Below are 25,240 nucleotides of genomic sequence, written 5' to 3'. Positions count from 1 at the left end.
ATATGTACCATATTAGCCTGAATGATGTCATATGTTGTCTCTCCTAACAGGTAGATCCAGGTCCTTCACAGGTATACAAATAAGTAGATTGGTATGAGGATAATTCCATGTCACCACACTTCAAGTGTAGATAGTCTCACCACTTTGGTCCTGATGAATCACAGGTAGAATATACTTAAAGCGAGAAACATGTTGACCTCCACTGACCAATAAGGACACTCCCAACCAAGGCATTACACCTGGGCAAGAGCCTTATTGCACGTTTTTACTTAAGGTAGGAGACCCCCAGAATAAAGTTAGTCTTTCTTGGTACTCTGAACCCTATTTTAGATCACTTCCCAAAAATTGTACATCTACACAGTTCTGGCCTCTCACCCCCAATTCGCCATATGGCTATTGGAAAAAGATCTCTGATAAAGTGCCCCTACTATAGGGAGCCCGTTGGGTATTGCACCGCCGACCCAGCGAGGAGCAAGCCCAGATGATGAAGCATGACACCTGAAAGGATGTGTGAGAGCATTTCAATCCAATAAAAGGATCCCCAACTCTAGAACCCCAGCTGGGGCTGAGCTGGTCCCGACCTCCCTGACTCTTACACCTATCTTTCCACTGTATCACTGAGGAACAGCATAACTTTCATTTTTGAATCCTGCTGAGTACCCATGTAAGAGGAGAGGGTGTAGTATGTTTTTGTTTCTAGCACCCAATATGAAAAAAAACATAACTAAAATATATCAAAATTAGTTGAAATAAAACATTATTTTGTAATTTTTTAGTGTGTTGGAAACAATTATTTGAATACAATTAAAACACATCAATACAGTAGGTGATGACATTTGCACACATTATCGTGTGCAGTTAAACCTTATTTTGGTGCAAATTAAATGGTTATTTCAATAGAGAATATGTGTTGCCTGTAATGGCAGTGTGCTACCATATCATGCTCACTCCACCCTACACCACTCCACTCTGTGCCCTTCCACTCTATGCCATGTCATTCCATTCTACCATACTCCACTCTGCGACATGCGACTCCACGCCCTCCACTTTAAGGCACTGCGACATGCCACTCGGCGCCAATCCAATCTGAGCCACTCTATCAACAACACAACACGCCACTCCAGTCCACACCTATCCACGCCACACCATTTACTCCACTCCAATCTATCCCACTCCACACCAATGCATCCCAATCTACCCCATCCCACTCCACTTCGCTACAATCTACTCCATTCTACTCCACTCTTACCCACCCCAATCTACCCCACACGACTCCAATCTACCCCACTCTACCCCAATCCACTCAACTACGATCCAATCTACCCAATTCCACCGAATTTAAACCAACCAACCCCTCCCCATCTACCACACTCCACTCAAATCTACCCCAGTCTACCCCACTCCAATCTACCACAATCCACCCCACTCCAATGTACCCCAATCCAACCCATTCCGATCTACCCGACTCCACTCTACTTCACTCCTCTCTAATCCAATTTACCCCCTCCAGATTCCACTGCAATCTATCCAACTCCTCTCCACTCTACATGCCTCCACCACAATCTACCCCACTCATATCTACCACAATCTACCCCACTCCACCCAATCTACCCTACTCCAATCTACCCCTCTCCAATTTACCCCACCCATATCTACCCCACCCCTATCTACCGCATCCACTACAATCCACCCTACTCTACTCCAAAATATCCCTCTCCAATCATCCGTTTTCAATCTGCGCCACTCCAATCTACCCCACTCCACTACATCCTAATCTATCCCACTCCGCTCCATTCCATCCACTCTTCCCCAATCTATCTACTCCACTCCAATCTACCCAACTCCAATCTACCACACTCCATTCCGCTCTAACCAACCTACCTCACTCCACTTTACTCCAATCTACAACATGCCACAGAAATCTACCCCACTTCAGTCCAATCTAATCCCACTCCACCCTACTCAACTCCAATCTACCCCACCCCACTCCAATCTACTCTTCTCCAATCTACCCCACCCCACTCTACTCTTCTCCAATCTATGCCAATCCACTCCATTCTACGGCACTCCACTCCACTCTTCCCCAATCTACCCCACTCCACTTCAATCTACTCCAATATATATCCCACTCCACTCTACACGGACGTACCCCACTCCAATCTAACCCACTCCAATCCCATCTACTCCACTACCCCATAATCTACACCGCTCCAATTTATCCCAATCTACTCCACCCCATCCCAATCTACCCCCACCATTCCAATCTACCCCACTTCCCCAATCTACTCCACTCCACTATACCCAAATCTAGCCCACTCAAATCTAACCGACTCCACTAGAATCTACCCCACTCCACTCCAATCTAACCCACTCCACTCAAATCTACCTGACCCCACTCCACACCAATATACTCCACTCCCAGCTACCACACCCCACTGCAATATACCCCACACTTCTCCACTCATCCCTCTTCAATCTACCCCACTCTATTCCAATATACTCTAGCCAACTCCACCCTAATCTTTCGCACTCCACTCCAATCTAACCTACTAAACTCCACTCCAATCTACCCCACTACACTCTTCCGCAATCTATCTCACTCAACTCCCATCTACCACACTCAATTCTACTCTACCCAATCTACCCCACTCCACTTCACTCCATATTACCTACCACATGCCACTCAAATCGACCCCACTCCAGTCCAATCTAAACCACTGTACCCGCCCTACCACGCTGCATGCCAAACCAGTGTACTCCAATCTACCCCATCTAATGTGCCTCACTCCAATTCGCCCCACTCCAGTCTACCCAAATCTACTTCACCCAATCTTCTCCACTCCAGTCTACTCCACCCTAATCGAAGCTGCCCCACCACAGTCTACCACACCCATCTCAATCTACCCCCACACCACTCTATCCAACTCCACTCCAGCCCACCCCATTCCAATCTACCCTTCTTCACTCTAATCTACCCTACCATATTCCACCCAATCTATTCCACTCAAATCTACCCCTCTTCCCCAATCTATCCCACTCCACTCCAATCTACCCCACTCCACCTCAATTCAATCTATCCCACTACACCCCAAACTACCTGACTCCACTCCAATCTACCCAATCTTCTCTTCCTCGATCTACTCTACTTCATTCTACCCCAATATATTCCGCGCCATGCTACCCCAATCTACTCTACTCCAATCTACCCCACTCTAACCTACCCCAATCTACTCCACTCCAATCTACCCCACTCCACCCCAGTCTACCTCAATTCAATATACCCCACTAATCTACCCAACTCTCTCCCTCCAGTCTACCCTACTCTAGCCCCACTCCAGTCTATGCCAATTTACCCCACTTCATTCTACCCTAATCTACCTCAGCCCCTCCACGCCACTAATATTTAGCCATGCTGAACACCAGCCACACTGGTGTACAACATTAGTAAACAATTTTTGCCAAAGCCAATTGCTCTCGCAAAGGCAAGACCAATTGGCTTTGCCAATGCTCGTTTACCAGAGACCTTTCCTTTCAATCCCAGGTACCTAAACTTCTCCTTCCAGCTTCCTCTTCCCTTTTAGATTATCGCAACACCGTTTACTCTGGGCTACCCAAACATGCTTTCCTGCTGTTACAACTTACTCCGAGCTCCTCTGCCAGGCTATTCAGTGAGGGTTACAGCACCCAACAGTCCCTGGTGGGAATGTATCTGGGAACACTTTGTAAAGTGACGAACAGCACTGTGTAAACCTTTGGAATTAAAAAAAGGTTTTTGTATGTTTTAACAAAAGAAGAAAACGGACAGTAGATGCGAGTTGGAGCTTGATAACCCTTGAAGCCTGTGCAGCAACTCGACTCTTCTGTGCTCTGTTCGCAGTGTAAGAGGACTGCCGAAGGCAGCTTTGCGCAAACACATTACATAAAACGTAGCACGAAGCCTGCTTGGGAGAAGGAATGTCAAAGATAGCAAGAGGAATGTATCAAGGCTAGAGGAGCCAGGCACAGAGTGGCACCTAAAGCACACGAATTGTTTTGACCTAGAGGGAACATCAGCCAGGATTGGGCAATTCCATCAACAGTGGATACTTGGTTCTGAAATTGAAACCCTGCACTTTAGGAAAGGCCGTTTTTTCAGCCTTTCTGTGCTTATGCTGGCCATGAAAATACGAATGCTTCTCCAGGTACTTCTGCTGATTGGACAAAGGGTTGGACCCTGGCCATCTCTGGGATGATAAACCAGTCCTGTGGGATACCTGAGGTGGAGCAACAAGTGAGGGATGATTCAGTCACCTCAGACCCAGCATTAGAGGTAAGGGACTCTCTCATCATAAAACACTTTGAGCTGCATGCATCCACTACTTCCTTTCTCATTTATACCGCCAGTGCAGGCCCACCCATGTGCTTGCACTCCGTGTCTGGATTCATACAAGCTATTTCCGAATTTAAGATTGTAAGGACACACACAGATCTAAATAAAATATTCCAAAAAACACCTGCATACACCATGTTTATTTTCTGTAGATTTTATTCGTATATTTTTCTGAATAGACTTATGACTGACAGCTCATCACATCTGAAGGCTCAAAGGGATGCAATATGTCGATAATGTCGAACATAGAAGAAGCGAGTAAAGATGACAGCAAAGAAGTAGTCAAGGCCACTCTTGAGAAGGGGATGGTTTAAATATAGGAGGGGTGAGCGCAAGAGGACAGAGACTGTAAGGGTTGAGGGTATGAGGCTGGGGACTGGAGGGGTTGGGCGTAAGAGGTTGAAGACTGAGTGCATCATGGTGATAGGGACGGAGACTGGAGTTTGGAGACTGGCAGAGTTTAATGCAGGATAATTCGCATAGGTAGGCTCGAAGTTAGGTTAGGAAGCAAGAAAAGGTCAGACAGGATAATCACCTCACAGGAAAAGAGGTGCACTGTTCAACGGGGAGAGAAAAACTGTAAGATAAAAAGGGCTGAATGGCAGAGATAGATGGATAGATTATGAGAGCAGGATGATGGTGTTCACCAGTGTCCTGCATTCACCATCATTAAAATGGATGATAAAACATAGCACGGTAGAGTTCTGAAGTGAAAAGGATGTAAATGGCAAGCAACAGGATGGTGGAGCAGGTGCCGGAGGTAGAGTGTTGGGTTACGGGGTAGAAGATCATGGACATGGTATTTAGGTTTACAGCTGTAAGAGTTGAAGTGCAGATGCTGGGACTAGAAGCCAAGATATGTAAGGTTTAAAGGGGAGAAAGATAGAGGCCCCTGAGGAGCTGCTTTAAGGAACAAAGTCTAGATGACAGACCTTGTACCCGAGAGGAGAACTGTCACGAGCCAAAGGGAAAGTGATGGAGCTGCCACTAGGGGAACAGGACATTTATGGGTCACACAGCACAAGACTTGATGTAACACCTTGAAGTCAATGCAGTGACATGAAGGAGATGCCTCTGCTCAGGGTAGCTTCAGCCAGCTCAGATCCTCAGACCTGCAACAAAAACGGAAGCAGATTTATTCTCAAAGCCATCATGTGTTAAGTGATGCAGACACTATGGCAATTCTAAGGTTTTCATCTAGGGCAGCCTCAGCAAGAGGGTGCCAGGCCATCACTGATGCACAAAATATGGCCAAATCGCTGAGGGATATGGCATCAAAATGTTTACACTTGTCCTTTGTGTGATTAGGCATTGCACAAACCCCAGACACCTCTACCTGTGGGTGAACTGACGCGATGTGCGAGAGCGGCTCTGTTCTTTGTTCTAGCCTAGCTATAAATTAGTTTACACTAATAGTAGTTCAGGTCTCTATTAGAGATAGTTATTTTTTTAGGCAGTTAATTATCTTATGACATGCATTTTCTTTAACGATTTATATATTATTATAGGACTTAATATCTTTTGCCTTGGATAGTTTTTTGCCTTCGTTATTTTCAGTTTAAAAATAAATCAATTCATTTTTTCCCATTTTAGGTTTAGCAGCACCTTCTTGAAGCAAAGCATTATGTTCTCATTGTAAGATACAACAGAACGTTGACATAGAATAATGTGCGCCTTGTTGCCGTGCAGGTGTAGGAAATGTTCCACCAACATAGCAAAAGGAAAACAAGCTTTGGCATAGCCAATAGGTCTCGCCTTTGGGACCTTAGAAGTATTTAGTTATGCAGCACAATATCCTTGGTGCAACAACATTAACTGTTGCATGGTTAATCACTTATAAGCTCCGAAAGGCGAGACCTATTCGCTATGCCAAGGCTTGTTTTTGTTGACAACAGTATCTCGTAAGCTTGCGCTTGCAGGCTTATCTGGGATAAATTTCTGTGAACTAAACATTTTTCTACTAAAAATGCTCGAATTTCAGGTTGGAAAGTATCCAATTCATTTTCTACGAGAGCAAATCTATCCATTGGCATGAAACGCACCTAGTTAGCTTTTTTATTTTTGTCCTACGATGTATGAGAGAAATGTAACCGGCATCTCATATTAACAGCAGGTATTAACGTGGTATGGTTAAAATATTTGAATGGCTCTGAATTATTTAAAGTGGTTATTCATGAGCAGTAGACAGAACATTATGCATCAAACAAAAAATTCAAACTATTATTATTATTATTATTAAACTGTAGTGTGGGTGATCATCACGTTTAAGGATACCAAAATCTATGCTTTACAAAACAAACGCACAACTCTGAACAGTTAAAGGTGAGTAAACCTGTGTATTTACTCAGAACATCATTCAATAGCTCAAATGCAATTTAGGTTTCCAAAATAACAGAGGTGTGTGTAACAACAGAAAGTGAATGCTGAGATTGTTAAAAGAACACACCTAAGTGAGAAGAGTCATGCAGTCAGAGTTGCACTAAGCTAAGGTTTATGTTTTTTGCAATGAAACAGGTCTCGCATTTACGCGAGTTTGAGCTATTGGTAAATGACAATACCTTTTATTTATGTTTTGGTTTTTGAAACATCATTAAAACGCATTGTCATTTGCAATGCCAATAGCTTAAACTCGCGTAAATGCGAGACCTATTGCATTGCAATTGCTTGTTTAAAATAGGTCTCAGAAACCACAAAATGGAAAAATGTAGGCCCTTTGAGGCGAGAGAGATTGCTCACTTTCAGTCTTACCACTACATTTTCGCCAACCTTTCACAAGTACTTACCTGACCTTATGAACTCTGCCCCAGTCCAACCGGCCTTTCAGAAGCATCGGGCTGTCACAACTAGAGGCCTAGATATCATTAGTGCAGAATGGCACAGAGGTGTGAGGGGCCTACAGAGCCATATGCTGTGAGGCCTTTACCACCAATCAGGTGGCGTAATGTTTCTAGCTTGCATTCAAGCCCATAGCATCTTTGCTCCGTCCCATCACACGGTTCCAGTCCCGGTGCGTATGTTAGCATTTGAAAGAGAATTTCACAGTGAGACGCAATGCAAGCCACTCTAGCTGGATGCGAAACAGGGCTCACTGGCGATAGGGTAACGAGGCTCCTGAGAAGCAGCTGGAAGAATCCTACCTATGGGACGTTTCCACGCAGGGGAGCGCGAGGCTCTAACTGCCCTAAATGGTCCAGTAGACCTCGGTCGCTCTTTGGGATGATTAATGTGCTGGCAAACTGACGGATTGGACTCATAATTTGCACTGAAGGGACGGCCAGCGGGAAGAGAGGGGGCGAGGGGCGCCCCATTCTTCTTCTGAATCTTTGAACACACAGTGGCCTTTCAACCATCTTGGTTCAGGAGTGCAGTGCCTCAGGAAAACTTAAGTTCTGAGCAGAGATGAAAGCTTTGCTGCCTGTGCTGGGAGGTGGCACGTGAGCGGCAGCGCCACTGTAATCGGTCTGAACCTGGAATGCTGAGAAGGGCCCGCTGTCAGAAATTGTAATAATCTGAGGGCTAGCTTTGCAATCTGAAATTTCAGGTTTTAAAATCTATATAACCATTGAAAACGGTCTGGATTCTACTCCGTGAACTGGTAATCCTATAGGTAGCCAACACTTGGCAATAGATAGCCAAAACATGCAGGGACATGTGTAACCTACGAGACAGCTCTGCTGTCTGAAGTCACGAACCGGGAAAATCTGAAATCTGGGTAATCGGAGGCATAGGGCGACTAATCCTGTAAGAATTCTGAAACTTGAGAGAAAGCACTGCTTGAAACTAATGAAGGACTGAGCTGAGCAATGTCCAATGTAGTGCAGGGGCCGCTGCTCGCTCCCGAGCTCCCTAGGCCAGGGGAGAGAGACGGCGGGACTTGCACTCGCCTTTGGCCAATTGTGTGCTGTCTTTCTGGAAGATGGGGTTTCCGGGGCCAATAGGCGGCTAGGTGGGGGAGGGTGGGACACACGCAGGACCCCATTCCCTTCACTTCAAAAAATGATTTTATATGTTCACAATGTGCCAACCTCCCTTGTCCCCTGGCTCACCCCGGCGGGGTCCTAATTGGAAAGGGTGGGAGCCCACATCTTTAAAAAAAAATTGTATTGTGGTACCGCAGAACTTGACCCCCCCAGAAGGACTAGGGAGTCAGAGAATCCCTACCCTACCCTACCCCCTATATGCTATGCTAAAATGGCTGACAAACATCTTTGTTGCTGTAAGGCAGCCAATCAGATCTTACCTTTTGATCTTCCGGTCCCGGAACTACCACGTCTCCTTATATCTCTAAATTTTGAATCTCAAGTTCTCAAAACCTACTGAACGGATTTACACTTTTAAGGTAAAGATCTAGCTTTCTACAAAATGTGGTGTAATTCCGTTGAGCCGTTTGCTGCAGCACTGTGCAAAATTCCTATGGAAAATATGCTTGGAAAGAATGTGCTTTGGAACGCCCCTTTTTCTCAGCTGCCGGTAGACGGAGCACCCTGAAAATTATCAGGAAGGAGCAGAGGTGGATGTACCTTTCTTTAGAAACTTTTGTGAACATTTATCTAAGGGTGCCAGCGTTATTATCGCGTAGTTATAGTTAGGTCAATATTTCAATAGGAAGATTATTGAACCAGTTTTTTTTTTAGGGATAGAGGCCTTTTTAACTATGGTGACAAGGACATAGATTAAGATCTCCCCTGCGGCTATGTTACTAGGTGTCACATGTGGCTCATTGACCGGGCAGGCTACTTCGCATGTGGGTCACCATATAATCATGGCAACTGGTGTGGCCCTGCTGTGTATCGCTTTGTTGCGTCTTCAAAACCACCCTCGTTTGAAATGTGGAGAGCTAGATTTTTCGCTTTCTCAGTTTCGAACATAATTTATATTCACTTAAAGGGCCACGTAGAAGGACGGAAAATGCTACTTACCAGTATGCATCTTTTCTTGGCATGTAGAGCTGCAGAATATCACACTGTGCATAGATCGCCATCTGGTGTTGAGCTTGGATGCTTGCACCTTGTTGTTGTCTTGGAAGAAGTCTTTGTAGTCACGAGATAGATGACTCCTCCCTTGGACGACAGTGCGCATGGGCATCGACTTCATCCTCAGGTTGTTTTTTGCCATGAAGGGAAATGATGGAGTTTGTAAGAAACAAAAGAGATGTCTATGTGTAATGTATCTAAGTAAGATAACACTGGAACAGATACAGGTTCCGGGGAGGTGGGTAGGCGTGTGATATTCTGCAGCTGTACATGCCAAGAACAGATGCATACTGGTAAGTAGCATTTCCTGTTCGAGGCATATGAGCTGCAGAATTCACACTGTGCATAGACTGTAAAGCAGTGTCTCCCCTAGCGGTGGTCACCTGTATCCGTTGCAGTGGTTTGAAAAAGTGTTTTAAGAACAGCCTCGCCTACTGAAGCTTGTTGCTTCGCTTGCACATCTACACAATAGTGTTTGGTGAAGGTGTGTGTGGTAGACCATGTTGCTGCCTTACAAATGTTTTCTAGGGGAATGTTCCCTAAGAATGCTATGGAAGCCCCTAGTTTGCGTGTTGAGTGCGCTCTAGGGGGAACTGTCAAAGTGCGTTTAGCTTTCTGGTAGCATATTTGAATGCATTTAACTATCCACCTGGCAATTCCGGCTTTGGAGATGGGATTGCCTTTATGAGGGGAAGAGAAAGCTACGAACAATTGGTTTGTTTTCCTGAAAGGTTTAGTCTTATCAATGTAATAAAGTATAGCTCTTTTGACATCAAGTGTGTGAAGAGCTCTCTCTGCTACGGAATCTGGGTTTTGGAAAAACACTGGTAACTCTACAGATTGATTAAGGTGAAAAGCAGAGATTACTTTGGGAAGGAATTTTGGATTTGTCCTAAGAACCACCTTGTTACGATGTATTTGTAAGAATGGTTCTTGTATGGTTAAAGCCTGGATTTCACTCTCCTGAGAGAGATGATTGCGACAAGGAAAGCTACTTTCCATGTAAGGAACTGCAGTTCACATTTGTGTAGAGGTTCAAATGGGGGACCCATGAGCCTAGTAAGGACAATGTTTAGATTCCACACTGGAGAGGGTGGTAGTGTAGGAGGAATTATACTTTTAAGGCCTTCCATAAAGGCTCTGATAGCGGGTACTCTAAACAATGACAAATGTTGTCTGTTTTGTAGGTAGGCGGCAAGGGCAGCCAGATTTAATCTTATAGATGATTATACTAGATTGCATCTTTGTAGATGCAGAAAATAGCAAATGATGGTCTGAACTGAAGCATCTAGCGGGTCAATTTTGTTGTTATTGCAGTAAATGATGAATCTTTTCCATTTAGCTTCATAGCAAGCTCTAGTAGTGCGGCGTCTGGCTTCTTCAATAATGTTCATACAGTCGGGTGGGAGGTTGAGGTAACCGAACTCTAGGACTTCAGGAGCCAGATTGCTAGATTCAGTTGTGCTGGATCTGGGTGCCTTATCTCTCTATGGTTCTGCGTTAGCAGCTTTGGGGAGAGACGTAGTTTTTGGTGTGGAACTACTGAGAGTTCGAGGAGTGTTGTGAACCATGGTTGCCGTGCCCATGTGGGAGCAACTAGGATCATCTTGAGAGACTATTTGAGCTTGCGTACTACTAGCGGAATGAGCGGGAGTGGCGGAAAAGCATACGCAAATCTGCCTGACCAGCTCATCTATATCGCATTGCCCTTGGACAATGGGTGTGGGAACCTGGCGGCGAAGGTTGGGCATTTTCCGTTTTCGTGTGTGGCGAATAGATCTAGGTCTGGGTGGCCCCACATATGGAAAAAGGGCTGAAGAACTTGCGGATGAAGTTCCCATTCATGTATCTGCTGAGTCTGACGACTTAACAGATCTGCAATCTGATTGTTCACTTCTGGAAGATGTTCTGCCAGAAGATATATGTTCTGTGGAATGGCCCATCTCCATATGCTTTGCGCTAGATGAGACAGCTGTAAAGAATGTGCGCCTCCTTGTTTCTGTATGTAATACCTTGCTGTCATATTGTCCGTGCGGTCTAGGACAGTCTTGTTGAGAAGATGTGCTTGGAATGACTTTAACGCTAGAAATGTTGCCAGTAAATCTAGGTGATTGATGTGGAGCACTTTTTGTTGAGTGCTCCACCTGCCCTGAATTGTGTGGTTAAGAGATGAGCTCCCCAGCCGGTGAGTGATGCGTCCGTTGTAAGCACTATCAGTGGAACTGGTTCTAGGAACTGCCGCCCTCTGCAAAGGTTTTGTGTGTTCCACCACTGCAGAGAGCGATGTGTGCAGCTGTCCACCAACACCAGATCTGTAAGTTGACCTTGAGCCTGGTCCCACTGATGTGCTATGCACTCCTTTAAAGGGCACATCTGAAGTCTTGCGTGAGGCACAATGAAAATGCAAGACACCATCATTCCTATGAGCTGCATAAACACTCGCGCTGGAAGAGAGTGTTGGGGTTGAAAGTTTGTGATGAGGGTTTACATATTGGCTATCCTGGCTGGATAGGGGTATGCTAGAGCTTTGGAAGTGTCTATTGTGGCTCCTAGATACTGATGAATGTAGGAGGGCTGAAGGTGCGACTTGGTGTAGTTTACTGTGAACCCCAAGTCGTGTAGTAGCTGAATCGTTTGGCAAGTGTGGTGAGCTCACTGCCTGTATGACTTGGCTTTTATTAGCCAGTCATCCAGGTATGGAAATACATGGATCCGCTGCCTTCGCAGGTGTGTTGCTACTACCGTAAGACACTTTGTGAATACCCTGGGAGCTGTGGTGACTCCGAATGGGAGAACCTTGAACTGATATTGTTGGCCGTCCATTGTAAACCTTAGATATTTTCTGTGAGCAGGGTGTATGGGAATATGGAAGTAGGCGTCCTTGAGGTCTGATGTGGCAAGGAAGTCGCCTTGTTGAAGCAGTGGAAGGACTTGTTGAAGAGTGATCATGAAATTGAGAGGTCTGAGGTCCAGTATTGGTCTGAGAGTCCCATCCTTTTTGGGGATTAGGAAATACAGGGAGTAGACCCCTGTTCCTTATTGCTCTATAGGGACTGGCTCTATTGCATGCTTTTGAAGCAGTGAGAGAACCTCCTGTTTGAGGAGCATCAGATGATCTGCGGACATCGGACGCTGTTTGGGCGGTATGTTGGGGGGAGTTGCAGTAAGTTCCAGGCAGTAACCATACTGGATAATTTGTCTTACCCACCTGTCTGCAGTGATGGAATTCCAGGCAGGTAAGAACTGTGAGAGTCTCCCGCCGACCGGAGTGGAATGGTCTGGAGGGAAGTCACTGTTAGTGGGAGAGGCGCAAGTTTTGTTACCTTGGCCTCTTCCCTTGTTATTTCCACTGTACCCACCTTTAAACTATCCACTGTTGGGGGATGTTTGTGTGGGGCTTTTAAAGGAGGAAGAAGCAGTGTCTGTACTGATGGTTTTGGATGCGCCTCTATAAAAGGAGCGGCGAAAGGAGCTTCGTGTAGATGGAGACTGTAATGCTCCCATGGATTTTGCAGTCTCCGTGTCTTTTTTTATTTTTTCTAAAGCGGTGTCCACAGCCGGGCCAAAAAGTTGTTCCTGATTGAACGGCTGATTCAGGATAGTAGTTTGCACTTCCTGTTTGAACCCAGAAATGCGTAACCAGGCATGCCTTCGTAATAACACACTAGTGTTGATTGATCTAGATGCAGTATCTGCTGCATCGAGGGCACATTTAATGGATGCGTTTGTGATTAACTTGCCTTCCTGAATCAGATCATTGGCTTTGGCCTTGTATTGGTCAGGCAAGTGCTGCATGAGGGTCTCAAGTTCGTCATAGTGAGCCCTGTCATATCTGGCAAGTAATGCCTGTGCATTAGCTATCCTCCAGTGATTAGCTGCCTGGGAGGCAACTCGTTTGCCTGAAGCATCTAGTAATTTTGACTCTTTGTCTGGAGGCGTAGCATCACCGGAGGTTTGAGAGTTGGCACGCTTCCTAGCATTGGACACTTCCAGGGAATCTAAGGGGTGTTGGCCTTTAATGTAGGTGGGATCATTAGGGGCGGATTTTATATTTTTTATCAATCCGAGGATTGAGAATTCTGGTCCTGACTGGGTCTTTGAATACGTCTGGAGCATGTTTGATGACACATTTGAGCATGGGCAGTGTTGTACTGTCTTTTGTGACAGTGCAAAAGTGTCCACTAGGAAGTCTTCCTCTGTGGGGTCTGAATGCATTTGGACGCCATGATATTAGGCAGCCCTATCAATAAGCTGACTAAATCCAATGTTGCCATCAGGGGGAGATGGCCTAGTCGGGTATGCATCTGGATCAGGGAGCAACGGGAGGATGTACTTTTTGCGTAGGTGGTCATAAAGAGAGCAAAAGAACATAATGTGTAGCGTGTCTTGCTCTGAGAAGTTGTGACATGTGCATCTATTTGATGAATTTGATTTAAGATAACCTTCCGGAAAGGCCAGTAGCCAGGGTACCATATTTAAGCGAAATCTTGTTAGAACAAAGAGATGGTAAGCCTTATTTATATAAGTCAAATATGGTTGCATCTGCTGTCCCAGGCTCAGTGTGACATACTTTCACACTGAGGGCTTAATTAGTTCCTTTTCCTCCCTTAGACATTGACATGGGACTGTTCCCATGAGGTACAGGGTCAGACTGATTTGCATATGGCCATGTCTGAACTGGGGTGGTGGAGTGAGCTAAAGAATGATGATGGATTAAACCCAGATCAGTTGACTGGGGGTGAGTGTTTGATTTGCTCAAACGCTCCGTCCATTATCCCCTTTGGTATCTCTTTGTTCGCCCTAAATTGGCAGGGTATGCCCAGACGTGGGTCCCTTGCTCACTTTGCCACTGGATTCAAGATAGCCTGGCTGATGAGGGTTATGAACCCGAAACCGGTCCCAGGATGCTTGTTTCCAGTCCAGGGAAGACATGGCTTGGCAGTTCGGGCTGGACAGTTCCCATGAGGCACAGGGTCAGACTGATTTGCATATGGCCATGTCTGAACTGGGGTGGTGGAGTGAGCTAAAGAATGATGATGGATTAAACCCAGATCAGCTGTCTGGGGGTGAGTGTTTGATTTGCTCAAACGCTCCATCCATCCTCCCCTTTGGTATCACTTTGTTTGCCCTAAGTTGGCAGGGTATGCCCAGACGTGGGTCCCTTGCTCACTTTGCCACTGGATTCAAGATAGCCTGGCTGATGAGGATTATGAACCCGAAACTGGTCCCAGGATGCTTGTTTCCGGTCCAGGGAAGACATGGCTTGGCAGTTCGGGCTGGACTGCTCCCATGAGGCACAGGGTCAGACTGATTTGCATATGGCCATGTCTGAACTGGGGTGGTGGAGTGAGCTAAAGAATGATGATGGATTAAACCCAGATCAGTTGACTGGGGGTGAGTGTTTGATTTGCTCAAACGCTCCGTCCATCATCCCCTTTGGTATCACTTTGTGGTGTTATCATGGGTAGTGACCAGAAAACTTATCAGATCAGCATCCAGCCCCACTTCTTGAAGGATCAGCCATAACTTGGACCTATTAACTAAATCAAAGGCCGAGGAGAGGTCCATAAAGGCCAAGTGCAGATTCCTCCCCCTGGCGACAGTATACTTTCCTATCACCAGGTGGAGGTTAAGGCACTGGTCCAAAGTCCCCCTCCCCGGCCTAAACCCATACTGCAGATTTGATACAATGTTGGCGCTGTCGAGCCAAGCTGTTATACACTCCAGGACCACTTTCCCCATGATTTTTGCCGATGAATCAAGAAGCGAAATTGGTCTATAACATGCTGGGTCATCCCTGGAACCATTTTTGAAGATGGGGATAATCACCGCCTTTGCCCATGACAGCGGAAAACCAAACCTGCAGGCTGCATTAAAACCATAACTTAAAATCATTGCCCAAAGTTTAGGATTTGTCTTGTAAAGGTCGGCCGGTACACCGTCTGGACCGGGTGCTTTTCCTCCTGATATCGAGGTGATAGCTTTATGGACTTCATCTATATTAAAAACAAGCGGGCAACCTACTAATCCGGGAACGGTGTGTCCCACGGGATTCTCCGAGTTCGCCAGGTTATCGTCACTTTAGATTTTACAAAAATGCTGAACCCATATCTCTGCGGGTACTAAACTCTCTGTACCGGTGTTCGATGTATCATCAAAGAGGGGGCTATTAATAACAGACCAGAATTTAGCACTATTTGCCAACACACTGGCTTGGCTGAGCTCCTTCCAAGCCATCTCCCTCAATTGTTTTTTCCTAGTCTGTACTGCAGTTTTGTATGCCTTTCTGCTATTTTTAATTAAAGAGGCCACCCTCGGTTTTTACTTGAGAGCCTGCATGAGCTCCTTATGGGTAGTCATACAGGTATCGTCAAACCATCTTTTCAGCTTTGGGCGTGCTACTCTAATCGTAGTAGACAGATTAGAGGCAACACATTTAGTGATTGACTCAAAGGCATCCAAGATGGAACTAGCATGAGATTCCTGGTCTAAACACACCTTAAGCTCTGAAGCACAAGTAGTATACAAATTATTCATAAAGCTTTCGGGAGTGATCCTGTCCCATCTCAGTCTACGTGCTTGATCTTTAGATTTTATATTAATATTAGTAAATTGACTGACAGTCATGTCCTTAAAAACCGCAAGTAGATCACTAAACGGACTCTGGCTAACTCTTAGGTTTCCTACAGCAGATGTTAACAAGGAGGGTACCAATATGTGGTCAATTACGCTTTGACTTCCGTGGCCAATATAAGTGGCTACAGGTGCAGGATTATCTAACTGTTGTAGGCAGTACAGATTATGGGCTGATAAAATACCTTCTATTAAGGCGCCAGATGGCGAGTGTACAAAATGGTTTAGCCCCTGCAAACCAGCCTCCTCCTCTAGTGATATCAAACAGTTAAGGGGACAAGGACGAGTGTTAAAATCTCCCAGAATTAGTGTGTTATAATAATCATCAGAACTTTCCCCATAAGCAGTTAAAAAACCCTCCAAAGCCATAAGGTACTCAGTCTCATTAACCCTTGTGAAAGAGTTGTAAAAATTGACCACAAGTGTGGATAAATTCTTTCCTGTCAATTCTACAACTAACATGTGGGGTGAGCACACATCAATCAGTTTAATATTAAAGGAGAGTTTGAGACTAAACAGCAAAAGGAGGCCCCCCCTTGCTCTGTCCATACTTGACTTGATAGCGGGTTTCCAGAATGATATGTAGCCATCCAAGAAGAAGTGGTCAGTGGGATCCCATGTTTCTTGTAATGCTATAATATGGTGGGTACTCACAAAACGTAGCCAGGCAATATCACCTTTTTTTGATCTTAGCCCAGCTATGTTCCATGACAAAACTCTCAACCCACCTAGGTTAGTTATAGGGTCAGTCAAGCTATCGTTTACTTTGTTAGCCTGCATAAGCTGTAATGAGGGGCGTGATGTATGGGGGATATGGAAACCAGTGTCAACAGATGTTTCCACTTCTATTGAATGCTGGGGATTTTCAATTTGAGCTGTTACTGCCACGGGAGATGGTAGTCAATCCTGCATATCCAGACCTGAAAGAGCTTCAGACCTATTCTCAGAATAAACAAGGGGGGACACATTAAAACCTGGCCCATTATGTGATCTGTAAAAGTAGCCAAGAGGCAGAGGGCAGATGTTGGTATTTATGGGGGTTTCAAGCTCACACGGTCTCAGTAGATATCTCACCAGAGCTGGGCTTTGAAAGTTAATTACAATACAATCGCCTTCAAAGTTTTTTTAGAGGTACCAACCCACGCAACTCTACGAGCCATGATGATGTCCCTCCAGTTAGGACCTTGAAGCCTACTATATCTTGACAACCAATCGACGCATTTGTTGTGCAGTTGTTCCCACGTTTCCCGCTGGTCTTGTTTTAGTGGCGGGACCCCTGTTAAAACCAGAACATAGGGACAAGCATCCGGCGGCAAGCTCATCGTGTCTCGGTTAACTATCGGGGCATTACTGCTTGGGTGTGATGAACAAGTTACTTACCTTCGGTAACGCTTTTTCTGGTGGATACAGTATCTGCCTGTCGATTCCTCACCTTGTGAATATCCCCTGCGCCAGCATTCCACGGAACTTTTCTTCCCCAGCACTCCACGTCGACGTGGGCGACGTCATAATGCCTCGGCTCCGCTCGCGACTCCGTTCGACGTCACCGGAGCCATAAGAAGCCCACGTCGGCGTGATGACGTCAGTTCCACCCATTTTTTCCCCGTGCCTTCGAGGCGAACAGGTGGACTAACGACAGACTCAAAGTATACACAGTATACAATAAACCATAACATATATATATAATATACAAAGGCAAGGAATGCAAAGAAAAACAAGCATTTCCTACAACTGTACCATACAGCAAAAACACATATCTACAAGACCTTTTTCATGGCATATGAAGGTGGACAACGGGGAGGCGGGTGGGCCAGTGAGGAATCCACAGGCAGATACTGTATCCACCAGAAAAAGCGTTACCGAAGGTAAGTAACTTGTTCTTCTGATGGATACATCTGCCAGTGGATTCCTCACCTTGTGAATAGATTCCCACAGCAGTCCCCACTCCCGGAGGAGGGTGTCCACCTTCCTATACCAGAAAGTCTTGCAGGATAGAGCGCGCGAAGTGGCCCTCCCTCCTCATCTCAGAGTCCAAGCAATAATGCTTTGCGAAAGTATGGAGGGAGGCCCAAGTCGCGGCTTTACAAATGTCTGCCACCGGAACACCCCGGGCCAAAGCAAACGTAGATGACTTAGCTCTAGTTGAATGAGCCCTAATACCCTCAGGAGGGGTCTTACCAGCCAGATCTTGATAGCCAGTATTATCTATCTCGACAGCGTGCGCTTGTGCACCTCTTTACCCTTAGAACGACCAACGTATCCAATAAAGAGCTGGTCGTCAAGGCGAAAATCCTTGGTTCTGTCCAAATAAAAGCTTACAGCTCTCTTTGGGTCCAGGCGATGGAGTCTTTCCTCCTCTTTGGAAGGATGAGGAGGTGGGTAAAAAACAGGGAGAGTAATGGACTGCCCCAAATGAAACGGAGTGACAACTTTAGGCAGGAAAGCAGCCCTGGTCCTGAGAACCATCCTTTCAGCATGTAAGGTAAGAAAAGGAGGTTTGGAACTAAGAGCTTGAAGCTCACTCACCCTCCTTGCCGAGGTTATGGCCACAAGAAGAACCACCTTAAAGGACAACAGCCTCAAAGGACAACTATGTAGAGGCTCAAATGGGGACCCCATTAGAAAGGTTAAAACAAGATTAAGGTCCCACTGAGGCATTACAAAGGGAGTGGGAGGAAACATGTTTGTAAGGCCCTTGATGAACCTCAGAACAACCGGAGATTTAAATAGTGAAGGTTGATCCGGGAGGCACAGAAATGCCCATAAGGCCGAAAGGTAGCCCTTGACCGTGGCCACAGCAGAGCCCTGCTGAGCCAAGGAAAGAGCAAACTGGAGCACATTGGAAAGATGAGCCTTTAAAGGATCAATGGATCCCTCTCCACACCATTTTACAAATTTTGACCACCTGTAGGAGTAAATGGACTTGGTGGAGTGTCGCCTGGCCGATAAAATAACGTCCACCACATCAGGTGGGAGAGAGAAGGAACTCAGGTTGCCCCGTTCAATCTCCAGGCATGAAGGTGTAAGCTCTGGAGGTGGGGGTGTAGAACCTGCCCCTCCGACTGCGAGAGGAGGTCTGCCCTCAGAGGGAGACGGAGCGGAGGGCACGAGGAGAGGTGGAGAAGATCTGTGTACCACACCCTTCTTGGCCAATCCGGGGCGATCAATATGACTTAGGCCCGGTATGGGCGAATCTTCCTCAGAACCCGAGGAATCAAGGGTATGGGAGGAAACGCGTAAAGGAGTTGTGAGCCCCAACTCAACTGAAACGCGTCCCCCAACGCCCCCTGCATCGGATACTGGAGACTGCAGAACGACGGGCAGTGCGCGTTTCCGCGGGTGGCAAACAGGTCCACCCAAGGCGTCCCCCACGTCCGAAAGACGTGACGAACTACCTCCGGATGGAGCCTCCACTCGTGGTCGATGGAGAACTGCCGACTGAGACTGTCCGCACGCACGTTCAGCACCCCGGCCAGATGATTTGCCATCAGACAAATCTGATGGTCCTGAGCCCAGGACCATAGGCGTAAAGCCTCCCTGCAAAGACAAAGAGACCCCACTCCTCCCTGCTTGTTGACATACCACATCGCGGTCGTGTTGTCTGTCAGGACTTGAATCGACTGACCGGGAAGGGAGGAAGGCCTTGAGCGCCAAACGAATCGCCCGCAATTCCAGAAGGTTGATGTGAAGCAACCTTTCCTCTGGAGACCAAAGACCTTTGATCTCCAGGTCCCCCAGATGCGCACCCCACCCTAAGGTGGAAGCATCCGTTATCACTGTGGCCACCGATGGAGGTAGATGGAAGGGCTTTCCTTGAGACAGATTGCCCTCCACGCTCCACCAAGACAGATCCACTGCAGCTTCTCTGGAGATCTTGATCGACTCCCCGAGATCCCCGTTGTGCTGATACCACTGCTTGCGGAGGCACCACTGGAGCGCCCTCATGTGCCAGCGTGCATGGTTGACCAACAGAATGCAGGAGGCGAACAGACCGTGCAGGCGAAGGACCTTCAGAACTGGAACAACCGCTCCATTGTGGAATAAAGGGACCATCTCCTGAATGTCGAGAATCCTTTGAGGAGGAGGGAATGCTCGACACACAGTAGTGTCCAGTACCGCCCCTATGAACAGGTTGCGTTGAGAGGGCACCAGGTGAGATTTGGGCACATTGATCGAAAAACCCAAGTCGAATAACAGCTGAGATGTTACCTGCAGATGACGCTGCACCATCTCTGGGGACTCTGCCTTCAGAAGCCAGTCGTCCAGGTAGGGGAAAACTGGAATCCCCGACCTCCTGAGATGAGCAGCCACCACTGCCATCACCTTCGTGAAGACCCGAGGTGCGGAAGTAAGACCAAACGGGAGGACCACAAACTGGTAGTGTTGCGACCCAACCGTAACACGGAGATACTTCCTGTGTGACTTCAGGATTGGGACATGAAAGTACGCGTCCTGCAAGTCGAGCGACACCATCCAGACTCCTTGTTGCAACGCTTGAAGAACCTGCGCAAGGGTCAGCATCTTGAATTTCTCCTGCTTCAGGTAAAAATTAAAGATTCTGAGGTCCAGGATTGGACGCAATCTGCCGTCCTTTTTGGGAATCAGGAAATACCGGGAGTGGCATCCCTGACCCCTTTCCTGCTCCGGAACCACCTCTATCGCACCCTTCTGAAGCAAGGCCAAAACTTCTTTCTGCAGGAGAAGCAGATGGTCTTCCGAGCAATAACCTTGGCAAGGAGGGTAAGGGGGAGGAAATTCCCGAAAGGGAAGGGCGTACCCAGTCTCTACGAGGTTCAAAACCCAAAGGTCTGTTGTAACAGATTTCCAACCCCGTAGAAAGAAGGACACCCGACCCCCCACAGGTCTTACATGATCCGGGATGGGGGATCTAGGGCTGCTTCCCTGAAGCTTCATTGGGAGCAGAAGAGGAGGAGGAAGAAGAGGGGTTGCGCCCAGAACCTCTCCGACCCCTTTGTCTCCCTCTATAGGACTTATAGAGGGGATTCTGCTGCTGTTGTTGCTGCTGCTGTTGGGGCTGCCGGTAAGAGCGAAATGACGATCTTCCAAAACCCCTAAATTTTTGAAAAGACGAACCCCTAGCAGGAGCTTGCAGCCCGAAGGATTTCGCAGTCAACCTGCTGTCCTTAAATCGCTGCAGGGCAGAATCTGCCTTTTCCCCAAACAGCTTCTGTCCGTCGAATGGCAGATCAACCAGCGTAGCTTGCACATCAGCTGAGAACCCAGAGGTACAGAGCCAAGCCTGCCTCCTTGCGACAACAGACGATCCCATGATCCTTGCCACAGAGTCCGCAGTATCCAACCCTGATTGGATAACTTGTCTGGCAGCCGCCTGAGTGTCCGCCACAACCTCCAAAAAGGACGACTTATCCCCCTCAGGCAACTTAGGGGCCAAAGACTTAATGGAGTCCATTAGCGCATGCACATAACGCCCCAACAGGCATGTAGCATTAGTTGATTTCCATGCCATACTTCCAGTGGAAAAGGTCTTTTTGGCTGCCTGATCCACCTTTTTAGATTCCCTGTCAGCTGGAGACTGAGGGAAGGCACCCGAAGCATGCTTGGAACAAGAAGCCTGCACAACCAAGCTGTCCGGAGATGGATGAGTTGACAAGAAGTCAGGATCCCCTGGTGCAACCTTGTACCTTCTTGCCACCTGCCTACACACCACCGGAGATGAAAGGGGTTTCTTCCACACCTCCAAGACCGGCTCCAAGATGGCCTCATTGAAAGGCAAAAAAGGCTCTGATGTTGATGATGGAGAATGCAACACTTGTGTAAGCAAGTTGGATTTGTACTCCACAGAAGGCAGCTGCAAATCCAAAAGTTCTGCCGCCTTTTTGATCACTACATGATAGGGAGCCAATTCCTGAGGTGGAGAAGACCTGGCAGATGCATGCTCCCACTCTGGGGTTGTATCCAAACCACTAGCTTCATCAATGCCTTCAAATTCATCTGAGGAAGAGTCAACCTCACCTTCTTCCACCTCTGTCCGATATCTCCTTTCCTCCAACACCCTCTGGGCCTCCCTCCTCGACCGGATCCGGGGAGCCGGCGTCGACGACGTCGTACGCGGCGTCGGTGGAGCCAAAGGTACCGGAGTCGGCGGTGCCATAGGTGGAGTCGGCGGCGCCGGACGCGGCGCCGATGGAGTCGGCCTCGGCGTCGAGGAAGGCTCCGAAGTCCGCTGGTCCTTCCGAGGTCGAATCGGATCCCCAGACGGCGCCGGAAACTGCCAAGATGGCGCCATCGGCATAAAGGGCATAAAAGGGGCCTGAGCATACTGCTGCGGCACCCCTAGTGTAAATGCCATCGGACCCACGGGACCAGTTGGTGCTCCGGATGGGTAGGCCGCCCTATTAAAAATGCCATACATAGCTTTTAAGAAATTGGTTGAATCTGTACCTGGAGCCGGGAACTGAGGAAAAGGAACAGGCCCTGTATCCCCCTGTGGAGTCACCGGCGTCGGCTCCGCAGTATCTTCAACCGGAGCCTCAGACTCTTCAGGCACCGGAACAGACTCTTCCTGCTCCTGTTCATGCATGGAAGCATCCGACTCCCCTCGAACCGGAGTCGATTCCTTAGACGGATCCGATGACCGCGTCGGGGACTGAGCCGGAGTCTGCTTCTTCGAAGGAGAACACCTCGGTGACTTCAAAGGTGAAGGAGAAGGAGACAAGCATTTGCTCCGGCGTCGAAGGGGCGAAGCCGACCTCGACTTCCTGGACCTCGAGGACCGACGTTGAGAAGAATGTTTCCTCTTCTTGTGGTGCTTCTTCGACCTCGAAGACTTCGAAGTCGATGACCCCCTCTTCGACTTCTCCTTTTGCCTCCCTCTCTTCTCCTCACCGATCCTCTTCATGAAGAGCTTGGTCTTCCTCTCCTTGAGTGCTTTCGGGTTCATGCTTCTACAGCATCCGCACTCCTCCATATCATGTTCCGAAGAGAGGCACCATAAACAGTTCTGGTGTGGATCCGTCATCGACATCAGACCTCCACATTCCCTACAGGGCTTAAATCCCGACTTTCTAGTCGAAGACATACTCGAATTAACAGATTAACACGGCTAAACTACAAAGTAGCCAACGAGCACTGGAAAAAAACCATTGCGCGTCGAAGGCGTGGAAAAAAGGGAACTGACGTCATCACGCCGACGTGGGCTTCTTATGGCTCCGGTGACGTCGAACGGAGTCGCGAGCGGAGCCGAGGCATTATGACGTCGCCCACGTCGACGTGGAGTGCTGGGGAAGAAAAGTTCCGTGGAATGCTGGCGCAGGGGATATTCACAAGGTGAGGAATCCACTGGCAGATGTATCCATCAGAAAATGCATTGCACCTTAAGTTACCAGTTATAGAATTTTGGGCATCTGCCCCGGGTCTGCTGGGGCCACCTGCATTCTCCTGTCGATGGTGAGTATGTGTAATTCTAGGTGAATTGCTTATGGGTTTAACACTAGTTCCCTTAGTAGCTGGATTTAGATTTGGGACGGGGGAACAGTGTTTGGTCTGGTGTCTCACAAGGCTTACTTACAGGTGAGGTGGCACATGAGTGGGATGGTTGTGTTGTTGTCAGGATGTTTGTGGTGTAGTTATTGTTGACCCCGTGTTGCCCCTCCCTACTTTCTTTAAATCTGTGGGCATTTGTGCACTCCTGGCCACATGACCCCCCCCTCCAAAAATAGCAACCAGATTGTCAACAGTAGCCTTAAGTAGTTCGAATTTTTATTCTAAGAGAACAGTCACTTGATTATTCACCAGGACAGCAATGGCGTCCCCACAACCCCCAAGACAAAATAATGGCTCAGTCTGTGGACCAACTGAGCAAGTCACATTCGTGGTGACTATAGGTAATACAGGGGGATCATTAAGAGTCCTAGTATTGTCAATAGAGTTAGTAAAGTTAGTAGTGGGAGGTTGCATCCAAGTGGTGAGACTATTCCGAGCAGGGGCGATGCGGGTGTGTTGTTTCCTTTTGGTGCAGGTGGGTTTCCCAATCTTTCTCTTTCGCTTGACCGTAGGGATTCCAGCAGATGGATTAGAGTTATTAGAATTATTAGTTGGGGGGGACCTCAGTTATTTCAATTGTCTCCAAGCTACTAACACTCTTGTTTATAATAGATGAATTTCCAGCCTCAGGGTCAACAGGTGGTGATAGAGGTTGCTCTAGTGTATTATCTGGTGGGGCACCTCTATGATGAATAACAGCCGCCCGTCCTTCAGCATCCAGGGACAGGCGTCTTTCTGTGAGTGCAATTTCGCCTGAGACAATGTTAACAACCCTCTCAAGCATGCTGTTAATGCTGGTTGTGATGGGGCGTGCTAGCGGTAATGTGGTGCGTTTTCCCATGATTAAAATGAGTTTATTCAGTCAGCTCACGGGCAGAAAATGACTAGAACGATTGTGTGAATTTGATGGAGCACTCACCCGCCTTGTCCAATCGTACTTCAAAGAGGTATGGCCCAGCCCAGCCTCGATCGGTCTCGGACGGGAGCAGACAGGTGTCCCGCGCTGCGGGAGGGCCGCTTGCGATTTAACGCGCCTCCTGGCGCCGCGATGACGCCCACAGCAGGCATCTGGCAAAGCCTGCTGGGGCTTGTAGTTCTTGTGGTGCCCCTCACGGCAGGACCTGGAGGACTGAGCTGAATGGATTCCAAGCAGTTTCCCTCACGGCTGATGGCAGGGTGGAATGCAGGTGAGAAATGGAAAGCCGTTCCCCTCACGGCAGAGCCTGCGACCTGTGAGCGCGCCCAGTCACTGTGTGGGAATTTAGCTCCACACTGGGGCATTTTTTAAATGGAGTCCTTTCCATTAGCCATAGGCCAAATGGCGTCGATAGGCCCAGAGGCCCGCGTCAATGACCGGAATAGAGTATGTGAGTCAGCGCATCGAAAGGCACACGAACGAAAACAATACTGTCGAGTTTGGGATGGTTTGCGCATCGAAAGGTTTGGAAAACACGGTACCGAACCGGAGCGCTTAAGTTACATCCGAACCCGATGGCGGAAAAAACCAATCTGAGGATGGAGTTGATGCCCATGCGCACTGTCGTCCAAGGGAGGAGTCACCTATCTCGGGACTACAAAGACTTCTTCCAAGACAACAACAAGGTGCAAGCATCCGAGCCCAACACCAGATGGCGATCTATGGACAGTGTGAATTCTGCAGCTCATATGCCTCGAACACTTGATTTATCAGTCTGGGGAGCTATGCCCGATTATGTGAATGTTGAATGTCGTGATCCTTAAT

At 47.6% G+C, this 25,240-nt stretch overlaps 1 protein-coding gene across 3 annotated transcripts in view; it reads right to left on the bottom strand.

The window, feature by feature from the left end:
* Positions 1-4,507: 4,507 nt before the first annotated feature.
* The window catches only part of LOC146858246 (apoptosis-inducing factor 3-like), a 569,318-nt gene continuing 548,585 nt past the window's right edge, over positions 4,508-25,240 (bottom strand). For all 3 annotated transcript variants that reach the window (XM_085649067.1, XM_085649066.1, XM_085649065.1), the window contains one exon: positions 4,508-5,481. In XM_085649067.1, coding sequence (XP_085505193.1) covers positions 5,448-5,481 — 34 coding nt within the window. In that variant the 3' untranslated portion in view covers positions 4,508-5,447. The remainder of the gene's footprint in view (positions 5,482-25,240) is intronic.

This window comes from Triturus cristatus, chromosome 3_2 (genome assembly GCF_964204655.1).
Source record: "Triturus cristatus chromosome 3_2, aTriCri1.1, whole genome shotgun sequence".
Classification (NCBI taxonomy): Eukaryota; Metazoa; Chordata; class Amphibia; order Caudata; family Salamandridae; genus Triturus; species Triturus cristatus.
This window is presented reverse-complemented; position numbering and strand designations above follow the sequence as displayed.